The sequence below is a fragment of the Mauremys reevesii genome, linkage group 7 (genome assembly GCF_016161935.1).
Source record: "Mauremys reevesii isolate NIE-2019 linkage group 7, ASM1616193v1, whole genome shotgun sequence".
NCBI lineage: Eukaryota > Metazoa > Chordata > Testudines > Geoemydidae > Mauremys > Mauremys reevesii.
Genome location: NC_052629.1, coordinates 47,161,672 through 47,182,716, shown reverse-complemented (window position 1 = coordinate 47,182,716; position 21,045 = coordinate 47,161,672). Strand labels below are relative to the sequence as shown.

The following is a 21,045-nucleotide window of genomic DNA, read 5'->3' as shown; positions in this document are numbered from 1 at the left end:
AAATGGTTACACAAGTACACTCTGTATACTTATGAGTTAGAAAATTGTTCAGATGTTTAGTGCCTCTCTCAAGGATATCGAGTCCACAATAGTTTTCAGATTTATTCTGACATGTTCCATTATAAATCCACAGTGTATATAAATTACAGAAAAGAATGAGCAAGTCCTTGGATTAGAAAAACATGAAAATAATACTTTAGTATTAAAATTTTTTGGAAACTCAGAATATCTGTCTATCTTGAGTCTGTGTGTGTGTGTGTGTGTGTGTGTACAGATACATACACAAATATTGACTAGTGTTTATAGCAATAGCAGTTAAATCCTGTTATAAACGGAAATATTGTTCTGAAGGTTGTGTAGAAGGGTTAATATTAATCTCTATATTGAAAAAGGTAGGAGCCTAGTCTGGCTCCCACTGAAATCAGTATGAGTTTGCTATTGATTTCCATGGGGGAGGCCCTGTATCTTGGTTTATAGAAAAGTTTCCCCAAATTAAAATGACTGAGATTTTTCTAAACTAGGGTCTGACTTTCCCCCTTAGCCTAACATTTGAGCTTTTGCCTTGCATTGTCCACTTTCATTTCACCCTCATCTGCACAACGCCGTGCTGTGTGGCGACTACTCGCCCTCTCCTCATGGCATGGGCTCAGCTCATCAGAAGCACAATCTGTGTGCAGTGAGTGCTGCTTCCAAGAGGCAGGAGCTAATACATGGACTTTTCAAAAATTAAATGCAAAACCTGTAACTTGGGATGTGGAACAGGGACTGGGGATGAGGCGAGAGATATAAAAAAAGAAGGCCAAGAAGAGGAAGAAGTCAAGGAGGCAGCTATGAGTCCAAAATAACATCGGACATATTCTAATCATAGCTTTTGAGACTTCACATAAATACAGCAATATGTTCATTCTTATCTTCCAGATACTGTAGGATGCTAGAGGCTCCCTTGTATGAGGGGTGAATGGTAGGGATCCTTCTTTAGTAAGGTGGTTGGCTTTCTAGTAATTATGTTTTAAAAGGTGCAACATGTAATAATAATCTTTCACTAAGAGCTACGTTTTGCCAGGCTACTCTGTGTGTGACTGCCCCCTTCAGGCATGCTTGATCCACTCTGGGGGTTTCTGGGATTCAAGACTTGAGTGCATCTGCACCACTCTTTGCAAGGTTCAGTTTTAAATCACCCCTTCAGTCCCATGCCAGATGTCCAAATCTTCATCCTCCCCTTATTTGACTGTGGCCCTCAATATTATTACAAAGTCACTTGGTTTCTATATTGGTATGGCTAATCATCTTTGCTGTAGGCAAAAGTACCGTTGCTTCTCCTCCATCCCAATCCTTCCAAAAAACAATAACAAGGAAATAAATTCCGCCAGCTGCAAGAAGCAGTATGGCACTACATGTTAGAAGCAGAAATGCAGAACAGCTACCCCAGCACATTCCTCTTTTAAGGAAATGGTGATAGGCTTTTTTGTTCTTTTAAAGTGTTTCTGAGGAACAGTTAAAACGTAGAGGCCAGGATGAGAAGTCATATCAGGAAATAGTTATGCAGATCAGAGAGCCCTGAAAAAATCTGGGACTTTGATCATGGGCATTACAATTGCTTAGACATTTGCTAGAATAAGTAATGTAGAGTGATCAAGAAAGGGTACGTGTTTTAGGCATTACTACAGGACTGTTTACTTACATGGTTTGTTGAGCAGCCAGCAAAGTCCAAGGTTATTTTGGACTTAGCATGCGTAAGTGATCCAGGTATGACAAATGAGGTAATACATTCCACTCTCATTAAAGACTCTTGGCTGCAACACCAGTTTTGACACAATGCCAGTGTTGCTGGATCTCAACTGAGCAAAAGCCGCTTTCTCTCACCCTCCCTATAACAACATGTCTTTTATGTCAGTCAAAATACATGAATCCAGAGAACAGTATTATCACAAGGATTCAACTAGTTGGACTTGTTATTATAATCAATGTCCAAAAATATTTTAAACTGTAACACTATCCTACAAAACCCAGTCAGGCCAACACCAAGGCTGGCATGCTGCCATCCCTTTGTCTGTACCTACACTCCAGCACGGCTGTACCCACACGGTGCCATGAGATCTCTCCAGTATCTTGGGGATGTGCTGTGAGGAAAGGAAAGATTGAGAGCTTAGATGTGTACTAGTTGGTTTGTATAAGGATCAGAATTTTAACAGTATATAAATGTAGTACATAATCGTATCATAGCTCTGTTGCCTCAGTATATAGCGAGAAACAGTCCTTTGGTGCATAGCATTTACTGAATACATTATAATAGTTCCAAAGTTCAAAATGCCATTTAATAATTCTTAAAATCCATGTCCAGTACTTTCCCTTATGTGCAAACACGCATGGGGAGGAACAAATTAAGGCAGTGAAGCCCACAGCTCTGTGAGGTCTGAACCTGATGCTTTCTTCTTTTGGTCTGATGAACTTGCAGTGTTACAGAGGGTTGAGCCAATGGAGGTAGGGGATCTGTGGCTCTGCCTCTGACCCTGCAGATTCCTGGCCAGACATGCAAAGAGACTTTCCCTCTGCAGTCCCCATCAGCTATTACAGTACGGCAGGGCCAGGAAGTGTGTTGTCATTGGTTGTTGGCCCAATCTGTGGCCTTCTGGGCAGGGGGGAGTAAAGGTCTCAGGGCACACAGCATGATCATGCTGCTTTGATCAGCCTTAACTTGATGCCCCCCTGTTTCTATGGTTCTCTTGAGAACATGCTGCTAAGTGTGGCTTCGATTACACCCTTACCAGGTCTCCTTTTTCTGACTAGTGGGAGGGAGAGAGGTAGCCATGTGGAGGGAGCAGCCTGTAGAACTATCCTCCTTTTGAAGGCTCCACCATATATATTTTTCTACCATTTTGCTCACCTATGCACTGCACCCTCATAAGGATGTGGAAGGAGGCAGAGCACGGGGCCATATATATTTCACTCACGGTAACAGGAACTTTGGAGCTTTGATGTGTATCATGACAGTCTCTGGCAGTTCTATTAAAAGTCAGCTTTGGGCCTAACAGACCATGGGCCAAATTTTTAGGTGAAGTCAATGAAGCTATGCCAGTTTACACCAACAGATAATTTGGCTCTCTTTTCTTGTGCCACATATAATATGGGGCATTTGTAGTCTGTCTATGTAACAAAAACTCTTGTGGCATTTGTAGTGATTTATTTTCTAAAGCTATATAATGTTCAGCCAAAGTCTGGAAGGAGGTGGGCTAGCTAGAAGAACAGAATGGTTTAATCTTATTTTCAAGATACCAAGAGCTAGTTAGTCGTGATAAGGACTAACTCCTAATTTTCTTTTTAAAACATGTTTTGTGTGCATTTTGGACAGAGGAAGAAGTGACAGAAATTTATGAACATAATGTTTCCTTTTGCACTGATAAACTTACCAAGAGCTGGATTGTGCAATGTTTCTTTTGTTTGATTGTCATTATGGAAGGAGATTGCCAGTGCAGCACAAAAAGTGGATGGGTATGGCTCAGGAAGGTGGGGGATGTGACTATAGAGAGCCTCTCCTCAGGAGCCTCTACTGGCAGGACCCCAGTAGAGACTCTGGTGGGAATGAAAGCCATCTCCCTTCCTAACATTAACTCCAAAGGAAGGAGAAAACGATAACTCCACCTAGCCTCCGTGGAGATGAATGTCCCCTGGAGTGCATTCCCTCTCCCCTCAATGGCAAGGAGATAAGTAGTCTACATTCTCTGCTTCCCCACCCCAGCATCAGTGAATGACTTGCTATCTTTTTGTTTCCTGCCATGTGGCAAAATTTTTGATCACGTGATCTTCCCATAGACACTGACCTCTGATATCAAACTGTGTGAAATACTCTCTTGCAATCTGTGTGTATGATTTTTACTGTGCTGCCAAATCTCATCCCACCTCACACACAGGAAGAAAAGTGTTCCCATCTCTAAGCAGATCCCTATAAATAATTTCTCTTGAGAATTTACAGCCAAAGTGGTAATAAGCTGTTTTCCTGTATGGGAAGAGTTGTCAAGGGATGGTTGTCATCCTGGCTTGTGTAACTGTTGACATTCATGCTATTTCCATTTCATTCTCTTTCATCTAATCAAGAATACAGGACTTTACTACCAGGAAGTAGTGACCTGAAAAACAAGATCATTCATACAATACATATACCATTTACTTTGTCAGTAATTTTTTATACTTCCCTTTTATTGTTTTACTATTACAAGTATTTGTGTTTGAATTAGACCTTTCTTCATCTGCACCTCTTGCTTGATTCTGCAGTGTAGTCATAATCCTGTGTCCATGGCATCAGACTTCTGGCCAGTGTTATGACTTCATTGCATGACCAAGTAGGAAGAGCAGATGGGTTGTGAGGGAGAAAAATCAGATTTTACGAAACAATGGTCTGGTTCTCCACTCAGTTAATGAAATCACACTATTGCAAAATGGCATAACAGAGTGATGAACTAGGCCCCCTTTCTCTCTGTTAATTTAGCAAAAGTGGCCAGCAAAATTATTAAATGCATCTGGAAGTATAGATCTAAGGTGTTAAGACTCTTGCCATGTGTCCTTTACTTCATCTGTGTGGCCATTGCCCATTAGCACACCAGTGAAATCTATGGAATGTTAGCTCATACCTGCTACATTTTGCAGCACAGTTGTGTGTGTTTTACCTGGACATACCTGAAATGTCTGGCAGACCTTGGCAGTTGAAGTAGCATTCTCCAGTGCAGTCTTTCCCTGCTCTGTTTTAGATTGCTGTCTGAGTCACAATTGTAACTGTGAAGATAACTTCTTTTTATATATACATGTTTTGTGAGTGAATTTAATCCTCTTGCTGAACTACTAAACTTGAAATAAACTTTAATCTTGAAGACTTTTAAGCACATGAGTAATCTCAGTTATCTCACTGACTTCAGTGAGGGCACTCACATGCATAAAAGAAAGGCATATGCTTAAGTATCTTGTTGAATTAAGGCCTAGACAAGCAGGTTTGAACCTTTCATATTGTGAGCAGGTGCTGTGCAAGTTTTACCGCACAGCACCATCAATGCACATGCATCCTGAACTTCAGCACATCTATTATCCTAATGCCTGACCCTGTGGAGCAGAGATCTCCAGTGCTATGGAATTGTTCCAAACTGTGTGGTAACTTATTGATGGGGACGAGAATGACCTGATGGAATACATTTTATTTGTAACTGAAGATTGAATTGGATTCCAAGTGTGCAGAAGCTAAGGGCTTTAAGAAAGAATCTGCCTAGGTCCCAATCTGAAAATTTCACAACTTAGTACAGTGACGTTCAGAGCTGAAACGGAAGCCCTTGAATTTGGGCTGTGTGTTCAGGGTTCATTGTGGTGTGCACTTCCTGAGAGATTCCAAGCACCTTTCAGCCCTTAAGATATATTACACCATGCTGATGTATGTGTGCTGCACTCTGCCAAGGGTTCCAGTGGCATTTCAGTGGCTGGGTTTGCTTCCTTCCCTTAGCTAAAGGAGGAGAGAATAAAACACTGCCAGGTAGATAAAGAGGAATATGTTGTCAAGTTTACAGCAAAAATGGCTTTTATTTAAACTGATAGTATTTCAAGCCTCCCAGATTCATTTTTGGACAGAGGGCAGGTCACATTGACTAGAATGGTGACAAATAAGTGCCATCAGTTTTCTTTAACTATTTGTTCAAAGTTTCACTTTCATTTGTTTTGCTCGTGTTGACTTTCTGTGACCACTCAAGTTATCAGATCTCACTGGCATAAATGTTTGCTGAAAGTAAATTTCAAAACCATGTGCGCGAGTATTCCCAGAAACCAAATTTTCCATTCACATATATATGTGAGTATTCATGCCAAAATTTCTCATCCAGTCAGGGATCAGGAAAAAAAATTGTGTGAATTATCTGATCAGTCACAACCAGCCAACACATCTTGAATATTCAATTCTCTCTGAAAACTGTTCATAATCAAACTGCAGAGTACCTTTAAAAACTGCAGTAGAAATAACTATGAATAAACAACTTCAAGGAAATAGCAGTTTGCTCATGAACATGCCACTAGCCGAAAAGGAGGCTAAATTAGTCAAATACATGATTTGTTATGAATTATTCGCTCAGCTTCAGTCAGTTATCACTGCTCAAGAGCACAAAATGGATATAGTTGAAATTTAAACAGTGTTAGAACAATATCTTTATCTGTAATGGGTTAGGGAGCAAATGTTAATGTATATGTTTCAAGTGTGATTGAAAATATTTCAAATATTTTCTTTTATGGAGTGGATCTTAGAGGCAAATGCCTTCTCCTAAGCCATCAGAATGAAAGGCTGTCAGTATTAATTTATATAAACGCTTTTCCGTTACTTGTGAATTTGAATTAGATGTAAAATGCTAGTATGTCATATGTGAGGTAGTTCTAGAGCATTCTAGAAAGAGCCATTTTTCTGCTGCAACTCCATAGCAACTGAAATGATGCAAAAAACCTGATTTTATAACAGTTTTGGTTCACTCCTGCCATTTAATGTTCCAGTTCAAACTGTATTTATATGCAAGCTCAGTATACCTGGAATTTTAGTAAAAATGCTTTTTTTTTCTGCTTTTAAAGCTTTTAACAAAACATTAGGAGTGCTTTTAGTATGAAACAAAAGCACAGTGCCAAAACTCAGGGTAAAAAATGTCTTGGAAAGACATCAAGCCTTGAACTAGTCCTGCTTGTTTCTTTCTAAAAAGAAAAATAAATAAATAAATAAAAATAAAGTGGTTCAAATAAAAGTATATTGGTCTAAAATTCATCCCTGTAACTCGAATTACTTCGATAGAATTGTGCCAGGGATTAATTTGGTCCATTAATTCTACAGTGGTCATTAACATTTGAGTACTTTTGCCAAGTTGTTATAAATTGAAGAAACTTTTTTTTTTTTACACAGTGTCTTTTAAACAAGATATTAACACCTTGTCTCAATGCTATGTGTAGCTTAGGATTTGTGGAACTCAATATGACGTCCCAACAGTGTACAAGAAGTCAGGATCAGCAAAACAATTAAGATGAAAACATAAGCCACAGTTATAAACAAGGTGGAATAGTAAGGCACTAACTGGCAGCCTGGCAGCAAAAGCTGAAGTCCAGCGAGTTCATCCCACACTCTGTGCTAGTCACTCATCTGTGTTTATATGAGTAATGGAGCAGCTGGGGGGGAGGGGATTTGTAAGCACAGAGCAAATACTCTTAGTGCTCATTTTGTGTAAGACTGACATCCACACCAAGTCAAGACTTCCAGGGATGTAGTGTTCAGTCACATGCTGTAGCATTTATGAGTACAGATATAAATCTGACAGATGTTTGTCGACTGGAATGGGTAATAATTTCTTTATCTTCTTGTTTGATTTTGCATGTTAGCCTCAGAGGACAATTTCAGCCTTGCTTTCTTTGGTACTTTTCAATAAGCAGAACGTGCTTCAGAGGATCTTTTACAGTGTGTCAGTACTGAAACAAAAAAGGATGTTTTTTGGACTTCTTGTTTTAAATTTAGAACTGCTATCTTTTGTTTTTTTCTAAACAGACCAAAAATGACACTGTTGTTCAAAGTGCAAAATCAAAGTAGCACTCTTTATTGTGTTTACAAACTGGTTAGAATGTAAAATGTCCTGAAATCACTGGCTTACTGTGTAACAAATGTAAGATTAGAAACAATTAGAAGACACACAAGAGGTTTGTGGTGTTTAGATTTCTGACATTGTTATAATCATCCCTTGAAGTAATGAAAACAATGGTTACCTAGAAATTAAAGGTTTAAAGCAAATTATCTTCTCCAGTATAGTCATTAGTTAGTTAGTTATCATTTTTAATGTTGCTGGAGTTGTCTGGTGACTTAGACTGATCTAAATTTTAAAGCATATGCAGGACATTTTCAATATTGAACGAAGCATCTGCTTTGCCTTTTATTTCTGTATGTGGGTTATAAGTGATCTCGTGCTATAACAATTGGAAGAGAAGTTTGATATTTTTTCTCTTGTATGACCTATATACTAGTTTTCTAAATATAGCTCGGAATGGCCAGGCTTTATTCAGTATGGTATTTCACAGCTATTTTACCAAAACATCTTAAGTATTGGATAAAACTGGAAGTCATTCATTTTAATTTAGATGTATTGTATCTAACAATTATGTTTTATGAAACCATCAATCAATTATGTTAATACTTTTGTACTTCTAGAAATAGTTTGGGGGGTTTTCTTAATGAAAGAACTTTGATAGGAATAATATATTGTATTAAAACTCGTTATATTTGTTGGGAATTTTAAGATTTCAAAGCTCTTCTGAAGGACCGATATTTTCAAATATTTAAAACACCACTTAGTACTTACACTTCGGATAAAATAGATGCATCATGCTGATTAATGCAAAGTTCTGTATCAATGTTCTATTTTGGTCTTTTGATACCATGCAGAAATACTTGCACTTTCTGGACGTGTTCTTTGGAGCCAAATGCTTGACTTTATATTAATTAGATATGTTAAAATATAATATATACATGGTGGGAGATATGATATAGAAATGTACAGTACAGTATATCAAGATGTAACCCATAGAAGATGAAAACCTCATAATGAGCCTTTTCTATAGATAGATGTGTACATATCTGTGACTGATTTTATTGTAATGATTTATTATGCTTTCAGCTGTTAAAAATCCTGTATAAGAGAATATGCTCAAATTGTTCTCAATTAATTTTCAGCACCAAATCTTAAAGGCAGACCACGCAAAAAGAAGCCATGCCCACAGAGAAGAGATTCATTAAATGGGGTTAAAGATTCCAACAATAATTCTGAAAGCAAAGCTGTTGCCAAGGTAAATCATTTAGCAGTATTCTCTTACCTACACTTTTTTTTTAAGATACAGTCCTCTTTGTTGTCTAATAGACTGTCTCAAATTTAAAGTATATTTTTTTCATGTAAATAAGTGCAGATTCTTTTCAAGAAGTTGTATTTTTTACTTTAGACTGCCTCTACTTTAGAAGTTACTAACAGCAATAATCACCCAGAACCTAATCACTCAAAATCTAAGGCTATGGGCTGGCTGGGAAAAGGGCAGTAATTACGCTTTTATGGCATCTAGTGCTAGTTTTCACATTCTGTGACATACAAAATAGTTTGTGACAGTATCTTCATCTTAAAAATAAACCAGTAGGGCCATTCTCACCATTACAGTGTAATTCTAAATATACATTTGAAGATAAACAGAGTCTGAAATGAGAGCTGCCTCTAAATAATGATTTCCAAGAAGCAAAAAAAGTACAATAGAGGAGGAATGTTAAGGTTCTGATTTAAAAGGAAGGCTAGGAAGAAAATTCCAAATGAAAGCTAAAAGTCTGGACTGGATCTTTAACACATGCTATTGTGCCTAGACATTCCAGGGGTCTTTGAATAGTATATGTTCTTACACAGTGTACTATATGGGCTGGGGTACCTAGCTACACATCATGAGTGAAGGTTGTACTGTCAGTCTGTAATTTTAGGCTTAACTCTTAGGCTTTTGTGGGTTTCAGTCCATCTGCTAACATTATTTTAAAACTAATTTTCTATAGATTAATTTACTTTGTATTTTGTTCGGTGTTTGTGTGGTTTAAATATGAGTTTGGTTTTCTCTTAAAAAAATAAATAATTTGCACTAAAGGCTCCTTCAAGACATTAATGGCAAATTAAATTTGAGAGCAAATTGTCAGGGCCAAGCTGTAAGATGCAAAGACAGAAAGTTAGAGAGGGACATACCAATAGGCTCCTACCTATTGCCGCACAAATTCTGTCACCATGGTACTCTAAATATTGAACAAGTAGTTGTGCCTAGATTTAATTTCCATGCCAACTCCTTGAATTTTACATTTCTGCAAATTCTATGGATGTGCATCTGAAAGGAATTCCCACTGTAGTGAATATCTCTTTGAGAAATACAGTGAACCTCTACAGAGCCATCCAAATTCTTTTTTGTTTCACATGTTTCATGTCCTGGGGAGATTACGGGGTTAAAGAGGTCAACTGAAAGTGATATATTCTCTGTTACCCATAGGAGGGTAAATCCTACTCCCCAGCTTTCAGTTATGTTAAAATCATGGTGACAGCAAAGAAATCCAAAGTTAATGATGAAACTCTGTCCTTAAGTCAGCATTACTCTCCTTTGTGTGCCCTGTTATGCCCAGACATCAATTAAAAGGAACTGGATCTTGATGTTTTGACTTTCAGGACCCTTAAAAATATTCTAGGACTTTGTCAGAACTTTGTAGCTTTAGCTATATACACATTTGCAAAGCCTGCAATGCAAATATTCCAATTTGGCTAACTTCCCCATGCTTTGCGGGTTACAGCACTGTACTACAAAGCACATTGTGGAGTGCATTTTCTAAGCACAACAGAATGTAGCACCATACAAGTAATTATGGTCTATACTGTATACAATGTGTATACAGTATAAAACCCACCGTATCTGATTCTCTCTATTCTATCTGATTATCACTATTCTATCCATGTAGACGCTTTTATTCATCAAACATAAGAATATTTCATATAAGAAGAAATATCTACCTGTTTATCTAGCCATACTGTGCTCGTCACTGTGCAGACATTAGTAACATTCATTATCCTGTCCAATTGTATTTCATTATAAATAATATAAGTGTTAATGATATAGGCCCTGATGCTGAAAATCTTACACTTGCCTGTAGTCCCACTGACTTCACTGGGACTCTTCACATGAATATGTGTTGCAGGACTGAGTGTATATTTTATTCAACACTGGATGCGTGCCCAGCAAATCAGAGTGACTCAAACACATGCTTATTGAACTTTAAGCTGTTTGAGTCTTTGCCCAGCACTTTGTGTCGTCTTTGTGGAGAGGGTTGAAACCATCCCAGTTTCTCACCATTTCTGTCGGATGCTTGGTTAACACAGATGTCACATTTGGATCTAGGTTGGGTTCCCCTGAAGATTTCCCCCCCTTCTGTCCTAGGAAATTGGCCCATATCTAACTGTAGCTGTCAACAGGTCCACCTAAACCAGTGTTGAAAATGGTTTAACTGCTAGTGTGGATGGGAAAAAAACACTTTCAGTGTCAGTCACAATATTGGTTTTGGTAATGATGTTGGAAATGGTTTTGTCTCATCTACACTTACCTGTAACTAGTAGTTGCACCCTTTTCTACACTGAGGCAGGGCATCCCATTGTTGACTGCTTCCTAGGGAAGACGGCTTTTGCAGAGGGAGGCAGTGGCCTGTCAGCTCTTTTGTATCTGGAGCCCCACAGGTGAGGTAAATGGGAAAAGTGCTGGGATTTTGAACATTGAGGTTTTGATCCTGTCAGGATTATGTACAAGACCAGCTCAGACCACATAGTAATAACCACTTGCTAAACTTCATGTTCTTAGCTGTCACTGAGTGATTAAAAAGCTTGCAAAGCCATTACGGCTCTAGTTTTCATTAAGCCTGTTTATCTTAACTATGAGCAAACAAGAGTGTGGACTTTTTCTATTACTTGACACACAAAGGCATTTGATTTGGTTTCAGTTCTGAATAAATTCCAGTTCAGGCAGCCTTTTAAAAACTGAATTACAGCACTATATCAACAGTCCATGGTTTGAGAGTTCTGTACTGGGAAACCACACCTCCACCAGGCAATGTGCCTGCTCTTGCATTTGATCAAGATTTCATCCCAGGTGGGAAGAAATATCTCAAACTCTCTCTTTTATGAACAGTGGCCTAAACTCTCCCAAGAATCCTGAGGCTTTAATATTTCATATGTTATACTTGCTGGACAGATTTCCACAATTTTGGGGTATAGTTCAAACCTAACCACATCTGAAACTAAACCAGCCTGTTTTCTTGGCGTTGTGCTGCCATAGAAGTTCCCATTCAATGTCTATAAAAATGGGTTATAAGATTTGTTAAAATGGTCTGATCTGCCAGTTCCAAGACGTGGAAGGATTAATTTGTTAAATTGTTCCCTAAATTAATGTACTTATTACAACATCCCCTAGTGCAAATACTGAAATCAATTTCTCACTTCTTTTGTGTGGCAAGGGCTGGGAAATATGTTTATGTTACCAGCACGTACTCTTCCTAAAGTCACAGGTGGTCTGGCACACTATCAGACCTGAAGAGTTATTCTTAGATCTCCAACGTTATCTAATTAAAATACTTTAATCTGGTTCTTTAGGGAACTGTGAGATCCATATGTGGACTCTATCAGAACAAAATGAGTGTAAGATTTTATCCATGAGCATTGTCCCCATTGTCAATAATTGGAAGATCTCCTTGCCATGAGTGATATATCCAGTGCTAGAGCATATAATAAAGACATGGATAGACATTTCCAGAGTTGTCATAGAAACACATCCCCATTCCTTATACCCACTTTCTCTATTCTCAGCCTCGTCCTGTTGGCAGTGGACTGTCATTTTTGCCACAGGGGAATCAAGCTTTATTTTGGGTTGGGATTTTTCAAAGAGGCCTATGGGAATTAGGCACCCAATTCCAATTGAAAGTCTCTTTGAAAATCCCAGTCTTCACTATAAAATTGAATGATCAGGGAAGGAGTTTAGAGTTCTCTGAACACACTCAAAAGCTAAATGATTTTCCCAGGGCCAAGCATTATCAATCATGCAAATGAACTACTGTTAGCTGGTTCAACTGGGTTGGGATAACTTTCCCAGGGATCTGGAAAGTAACTGATAGTTTACTGCATCCAGGTGGAGTCTGGTCTCAAATATAGTGAAGGGGATACATCAAAGTAAGTGTGTGAGGATTCCACCTTCACTCACCTTCTATAAATGTGGTATGAGGAAATGTCTCAGATTTTTTAGAAAGAGATATGGGGAGACTGTCTAGGGTGGCTATAATGAAAAGAAGTTAAACTCCTACAGAAGAAATGTATAACTTTGGTTTTATAACGGAATCAGTAAGGTCCACTGAGAAGAATGCTGCAGAGAATGTGGCCAAGTAGGGTTTTCCCTCCCTATTTGTAGTCCTTGTTCATCTCTTTATGCCTTCTGAGAAGTTTTTTTAAAAAAAGTAGCCAACACTTGCAAACACCTACTAAATTGGATCCAAGATTGTGTTTAGAAAACTGGTTTTCTACCTTTTTTCATTTGCGGATCCCTAAAAATTTTGGATGGAGGTATACGGACCCCTTTGGAAATCTTAGACATAGTCTGGGGAGCCCCAGAGGTCGGTGGGCCACAGGTTGAGAACCTTTGGTTTAAAGGGATAAGAATTTGGGGTCAGTTTCTGATCTTGGTTATGACAGTGTAAACATGGCATAACTCCATTGACTTTAGTGGAGTTATGCTGGATTTATACCAGTTTAATCAAGAACAGAATTTGGCTCTGTGGGTCAATTCATATTGCCTGTCACATGGAGGTGAAGTTCCAGAAACTAGGCTTGTGCCTGGAACATTGAGATTATGAAGCACTGCAGCCTTTCTTAAGGGATCATCAAATCTGAGACTGCTCATGTGCCCTTCCTTGGCATTTTTTGGCTCCTTTGAGTTCTGCAGACACTTTGACCTCCCTGCTCTGTGTAGTGAGGTGGAGGAAGCTGTGTATTACATAAAGATTCCCCACTTCCAATTTATTTTTTTCATCCTATTTTCTTTATCCCCGCTTGTTTACTAGAGAATAACTTCCCTTACCATTAATTTGCTTTTGTGTGAATAAGGCTTCTTCTGACTTATAATTGATGTGTAAGCCATCATTGCTTGCTTGTATCACCCTATTTTAAAATAAAACATATTGAAAATGGGCCGATGGACTTTTTTCTAGCAAGTGTGTTTTGAAAATTAAAAATGCTCCCAGTCTGAGAATGTTTATTCCAAGTTTTATCCTGCAACAAATTTATGGCTCAATTTAAAAACCCTAGAAATTATTGAAATTATTATACTGGAAGCTCTAACTTAGCCTGCTGCATAGCACTGATAATGATAATGTAATATCAGCTTTGTATGGGGGTGCCTTTAAATAATTTTCCAGGTAACCCCAGAGTAAAAAAAAAAAACCCCAGGGAATTAGCATTCCAAACAAAAAAAAAAAATAAGGGCCTAATCTAAAGCCCATTGAAGTTAATGAAAAGACTTCCATTAGTTTCACTGTGTTCTCAGTGGGGCTTTGATCTTTACAGACGTCTCATCAGTAACGGTAAATATGACTAAAAGGCAAAACACAATATATTTCATCATAGGAAGAATATTTCCTAACATCAGACCAGAGAATATTGAGCGATACTGGGAAAGCACCTGGATGGATGGATGGATGGATGGATGGATGGATGGATAAAATAAATAAATAAATTGTCTAAGGAAAACCCCATTTTCTAATCCCAATGATTCTTTGTTGTGGAGACGTAAGGCTCCAAAAGGCTATTCCCTTGAGTTTGCACAGAGAGGTTTCTCCAAGAAGACAGGGACCATGTTGGGGAAACTGCCACCTTTTCCTTCCTTCATGCTCCCAGTTCAGCCATCCTCAGCCCACATAAGAAGAAGAAAGCATCCTGCCCTCAATCATTGTTTTAATGCTTTGGAAAAGAGACCTGCCTGTGCTTTTTAAAAAATGGTAGAAAAATGCAGAAGTGTTTGTAGGATAACTTCATTTGACATAACTAAAACGTTTGATCATTTGACTCTTCTCTGGTTTATTTTCTGTTTCTACATGGCACTTGCCTAACAATCTTCAGCTTCAAAGCCCTTATTCCCAAAACAGAAGACGTGTGTGTAAATTTCCCATTTTACAAGAGGGGAAACTGAGTCACAATAAGATTAAATAACTTATCCCTGGCAACTCACAGCAACAGAGTGAATCAGTGCCAGTTAACCAGTAAAATCCAAGGGTTCCTGACTCTCAGTCCAATGTTTGTCCTACTAGTCCATGCTGTTCCCTCCAGGCACTGAAATGAAATAATTTGTTTATAATATCCCTTATCCCTTTCTGAAGACACAAGGAAGAGTTCCACCCGGGTTATGGAAACATCGGAAAGTCTCTTGTAATGCATACTCCGTAGAAGAAAACTGTTTCCACAATAAATCATGTAACCATCATCACCCCCTCTAGCAGAGTATTCTTTTATTACCAGTATTCACTGGAAAAGTATTGGTCACACATTATAAAATAACCCCGGTTGGCTAACTTCCAAAACTAGTTTTTAATGTTCATTGTACTCTTCATTATCTAGAGACATAAACTATTAGCGGGTTGAAATTTAATTCATCAGCTGCAATATCATATCTGTATAAGGACTGCAGGATTAGGCTAATTCTTCTCTTGTTTTTCTTGTTTCCAATACTGGAAAATAAACATGGTTCCATATTGTTTACTCCCTTATTGGCACACTAATATCATTGGCTGTATCAGCAGGAAAATGGGCAGTTGTGGGAGTTATGTGTGTCTGAAGGCTGCTGATGGTATACATGGGAAAAGGGAGAAAATGGCTCACATTAAATGGCCCCCTGATTCAACAAAGTATTTAATTTTGAGCACATTCTTAAGCCCTGTTGCCTTAGGTCCAAAATCATATAGACCTGCCATTGCTGCGGAATGGGACTTTTGACTGGGTAAGGCCTGTAGGATTTGGCCTAATATTTTGATGGGCCAGAAAAAAAGTTGTGGCCTTTATGAGCGTGATGCTGTCAGGTGCTAGGCATTCCTGTGCAGTACTGAGACCCGCACCTCCCCCTGAAATCAATGAGAGTTGAGGGTGCTCACTATCTCCCAGGAGTGCACAGCATCAAGCCCTAAAGGAGGGTTGGTTATTCATCTTGCTGTTGTTTGATTGTCTGTGAGGGCTGGCAGCTCTCTGTGGAATAGTGATGGATGGTAATAAAAATACAGATCTGGAGAGAACATTGCTGCTGGGTTACAACAGTTTTTTAAATATGTGGCCATTTTTAAATGTTGTGACTAAGATTCAGAGCAAGGCAATAGCTCTATAAATAGCTTCCCCCTGCCACCCTCAAGTCAGTTGTGTGGTTTGGCCTTCCTATTACAGAACACACTTGTTAAGCGAGCAGTTTGTTCATCTTTTAAATGCAAATTAAAGGTCAGCCAATGACCCAGATCTGATCTGACATCTTTTCGTTTTCCAGGTAAAATGTGAGGCTAAGTCAGCTTTGCCCAAATCCAAAAGTAACAACAGCAACTGTAAAAAAGGCTCAAGTGAAGATAAATCAAAGGTTGCTGTGGGTGAAGAGTGTAGAGCTGATGAGCAGGCTTTCCTTGTGGCACTTTATAAATACATGAAAGAAAGGAAAACACCCATTGAACGAATACCCTATTTAGGTTTTAAGCAGAGTAAGTATAATTTTTATTAAATTTTGTTGACGTTTTAGAACTGTTTGGCTTCTTTGTAGAAAACAGTCATACACTGAGACTATTTTAAAACCTTTTTGGTTTTGTGACTGTGTTTATATTTACACATTTTTCCACTCCAGACATTTTACTGTCTCTTACTTCTAGATTTGCATCTCTTCCTTCTGGGGCAGTTGCTGCAGGATATTTATAGGTTTAAATCCACTGATTATGACTAGAAATAGGCATGCTGAAAACTCTCTAGTTTTCTGTTTTGTAAATCTGCAGTATCTGTAATGCCTTTCTTCTGAGTTAATAATGTGACGTACCTTTATTGTGCCCAGATGTTCTTTATGAAAAGACAGATATTAAAGGGAGACATTTAAAGGAGGTCAAGAAAGGCACAAAAGGGATCATAATTTTAAGCCTAAAAATTTGTTTATAGGCAATAAATTACTGACTTCAGAGACTATAAAAATAGTCTGTATCTGTTTAATACAGAATACAATGTTTAGAATTGCTTTGGCATGTACAGTTTTTAGTGACACAATTTGTAAAACAATTGTAGGTGGAGAAGATGCAGTTGTAACTACATTCTGCATAAATATTGCATAGTAAGTAGGGCTGTTTCAGAGTTTACAACAAAAGCTATACCTGAGATGTGTGTGTGTATCTAAATATAAATGTGTGTATGTGTATCTACATGTGTGTACATATATATATATATACACACACACACACACACACATTATATATACAGTACGTATGTATATATAGACTGAATGGTACTTAAATTACTTTAAAGGGAGAAATCCATGGTTTGAAATATTATTTACTCAAATTTATCTCCAAAGATTAAAACCATGTGTTATTTTGATGAAGAATGTCAAACCTGTATGTTTTACATAACAATTTACATACCTAATAGCAATTGGCACTGATTGCAACAGACCTCTAGCAGCCATTATAAACTTATATAACTCTGAGTGATTACAATGTTTTGGCTGCTTGAAATAGAAGTAAAATTAATGTACTATGAACAGCTTTGTTGCATTATGCATTGATTCAGATTAAATCAAGGCCTAAGCAAACCTCTCGATAGCTTTGAAATAGCGCAGGGTTCAATGAGACTTTCTGAGCATTTTATGTGGAAGAGTGCCTTTTTATTTTCATTTTATCCTACATGCCCCAAACCAGGAGATACTGTCAGTTCAAATGATAAGAGGGGCCATTATTTCCAAAATACCCAGGTCTGTGGTAGGATCATACAATAATATTTAGCTGAACTGCATAGGGTTGCTTGACATACATTATTACAGTGGATGGGCCTAGTCCTGCAAGCACTTAAGCACATGAGTAAATGTACTCCTGTGAGTAAATTTACTCATGTGTGTAAGTGTTTGCAGGACTGGGCTCTATATTTGTCTGACATGATATGTGTAAATATTGCCAATATAAATAGGTTAGAGGGGAGAACCAGTATGTACACTACAACAGAGAATTCCCCTGTGAGTGAACAAATTCTGTCCTCTTTGATCTGCTGCGTTATTGATGACTCTGGCTTGAAATATTTATATGAATGCCACTGGGAGTCACCATGTGTTGCTGAAATCCTGTATAGGTCTTTAATACAGGATCACCATCAGTTACCCTTCTATCAATTAAAAACACATAAATAAATGAAAGAACTAACACATCACATTATGGCCCTGCTCAGCTCGGGACAGGTGGGAGGCAGTCATGTGGAAGGAGGCATTATGCAGGAGGGAGTGCAAAGAAGGGTGGTTCTTGCTAGGCCGTATTGAAGGTGTTTCCTTTGTCCCCTCTCACCACTTCCACCACCTCCACCACCATGTAGCCCTGTCAGTGCTTGATAGTGCACAAAAGGCAAGGCAGGGCCACCACAACTCTGAAGTAATAAATATAGTGATAATTCTATCTTGTCTCCACCTTTGAGCTTGCCAGCACTTGCAACCAAATTATGGCTGTCTGTTGTACATGTGTGCTGATGTGCTAGGACAAATACGATGGCTGTGCATTCTCCCTCCATTAGTGCATTCTCACACGGCCCTACGGTTTATTGATTATGGAGGCCCTTATCTGAGCTACAGTAGATATAAGATAGCGTTGTTTAGTGAATGGTTGCTCTATATCACGTGGGCTGCAGCTCTTACTGATAACTCAAACTGTTTTAAAAAAATAATAGTCTTTGTGCTAGTTTTTACTGTCAGAGTTATGGAAACTTGTAAAATGCAGCTATTATACTGTGTTTCTTATTAGAAAAGTAGAATAAACCCCATAACTCTGTCTAAATGTAATTTTCACTCCTAAATGTGTTCCTTCACATGTAATTTTTTCAAATATATAGTTAGGAGTAACATTTACTCTTCAAATTACGTAAATACCTTTTGTAAATTGTTTCTCAAAAGCTTTTTCAGGGTTTGTGAACATTTTTTTCTATTTTTCTTTAAAATAATTGTTTAATTTACATTTCTTTGAAATAAGTTGGTTAATGGAATGCTTATCTAAATACTTATTGTCCCTCTAACAGTTAACCTTTGGACTATGTTTCAAGCTGCTCAAAAACTGGGAGGATATGAAACAGTAAGTGTTTAAGTAACTTAAATGGAATAATTGTGCAATCTAACTTTCCCCTGTTAGAAAAAAAATGTAAAAGCAAACAATCATTTACTGCATTTTAGAATAGCTGTACACATTGTGGGTTTATTGGGCCATTTTTGGAAATGGTCCCAATTAGTTCCAGGTTTGGCAAAATTGTAAACTTGTCGTAAAAGCTACAAGTGGAAAACATATGTAACTCTTCCCTGTCAAGGAAATTAGTTGGGTCTGTAATTTTTTCCCATGTTGAGAAAGGGCTATTATTGTACAACAAGCCAAGATTGCATAAAAGAAATTTCACTTGGCAACATCTCTGACATCTGTTCATGTCTAATATGGGAAATGTATTAAAGGCTTTCAAAAGTAATCAGTATTGCCATTAAGGGATAGTATGTTGCAGTATCTTCTCCTTTTTGCTAGTGTAAAAGACCTTTATTAGACAAGGGTCAGTACCACATAAACAGGAAGTTATCAAAGTAATTCAGAAAAGTCTCTGACACTTTTTATCAGCTAACCATATCTGACAAGAGCAGTTTATTTTTAGCTCGCAGGAAAATTTGATGGCCATGGATTTTAGAGCATGTATTTTGAACTAATAAAATATTAGAGCAACAAACTTAGATTAAAATCTTGAAATGAGAAGAAAGAGCTGCATTAATACCGCACATAGAGATGACATCTGTAATAAAAACCAATTGACATAGGAAGATGTCGTCATTGGAAATATTTTCTTTGCACACAATGATCTGATTAAGTTGTGCAGTTCCTGCTGCAGTTGGTTGGGGGAAATTATTTTTGCTTTGTTTACGAAGTAATCTGGGATGTATCTGTACTGTTGAGAAATGACAAGAGAAACAAAATCAAGAAATTCAAACTGATTTGAGCCAAAATGTAATAAACACTCTTTCTTTCCACACAATAAAGCATATTGTTCTATTAATTAATATCATCGCTATACTGGGGTGGGTGTGGTGGAGATTTTGTGAAACCAAGCATCTAGTGTTCATAATAGAAATGTCTGATTTGGCTTTTATGATTTAGCTGCCTTTCATTAATCTACATGTAACATCTTTATTAAATACACCCAGATGTGTGTATGTTCCTGTGTATGTATATGTATATATATGTGTGTGTGTGTGTATATATATGCAGAAATAGCTACCATAGATATACATCTACAGTAATTATGAGCTATGAGTAATTGCACCAAGTTGTAAAATGCGCTGAAAGTAAGGACTGAAAACTTGAACCTGATCCAGAACACAAGAGAAGGCAGCGAAGGGATTTGAATATGAGAGTGACGTGTTCAGAATGCTCAGGGAGGCAGATAATTTTCACAGCAATGGTTTGGATATATTTGCAGGGAATGAGGTTAGAAGCAGGGAAGGCCAGTGTGGAGGAGTTTGCAGTAGGATAAGCAAGACACAAATCTGGGTTTTAGTGCCAGAATGAGAGAGTAAAGGATGGATTTAGGCATGTTAAACAAGGTGGACTTGCAGGATTTGGGGAAATTCTGAATGTGTGGAGCGGAAGGAAGGCGTTGACTAGGACACCAAGATTGTGAGCCTGGGTGACAGGTAAAATAAATAGTGAGATTATCATCAGTAATGGAACGGGGCAAGGGGAATGAGGGGAAATATGAGGCATATCACTGTTCAATATAAATTAGTGGCAGTACATCCCTCTCTCAAACCTCTTGTCCTTTTTCATTAATAGATGTCTTCAAATGATGGGGGCATTCCTTATTTCCAGGAGAACAGGCTCATTGGGATTATTCAACTGAAACTTAAACGGTGGTGTGTGCTGATCACAAAAGATGTGTAAGCAGAAAAGTAGGGTAGTTAGGAACTGGATGTGCAAAATGAATATAATTTTTACACCAGTTTGATATTCTGATATTTGATTTAGCTCTGGCATAATCTAGAATAACTCCCATTGAAGCCAGTGGGCCTGATCCACTCTTTTTGAAATCAGTGAGACTTATACTTTCTTATAGCAGAACTAAAGAACTGTCTTGCTCTGTGACAGATGAGGATGGTTTGGGTATAAATTAAATTTTGTATGTAGTGGGTGATGCTGCTTTAGCTGCATTTCCTACTACACCTTTTCCTCTGTCCAAACCCTCAGCG

General features: G+C 38.0%; 1 protein-coding gene across 12 annotated transcripts in view; it reads left to right on the top strand.

Annotated features, from left to right (window-relative positions):
* Window positions 1-21,045, top strand: part of ARID5B (AT-rich interaction domain 5B) — a 148,844-nt gene that overhangs the window by 96,869 nt on the left and 30,930 nt on the right. For 10 of the 12 annotated variants that reach the window (XM_039481429.1, XM_039481438.1, XM_039481436.1 and 7 more), the window contains 3 exons: window positions 8,714-8,826; window positions 16,096-16,300; window positions 18,849-18,901. In XM_039481429.1, the coding sequence (XP_039337363.1) occupies window positions 8,714-8,826; window positions 16,096-16,300; window positions 18,849-18,901 (371 nt within the window). Of the gene's footprint in view, window positions 1-7,162; window positions 7,334-7,857; window positions 7,925-8,713; window positions 8,827-16,095; window positions 16,301-18,848; window positions 18,902-21,045 lie in introns of those variants that run through there. The other 2 variants (XM_039481441.1, XM_039481440.1) reach the window with 2 other exon arrangements.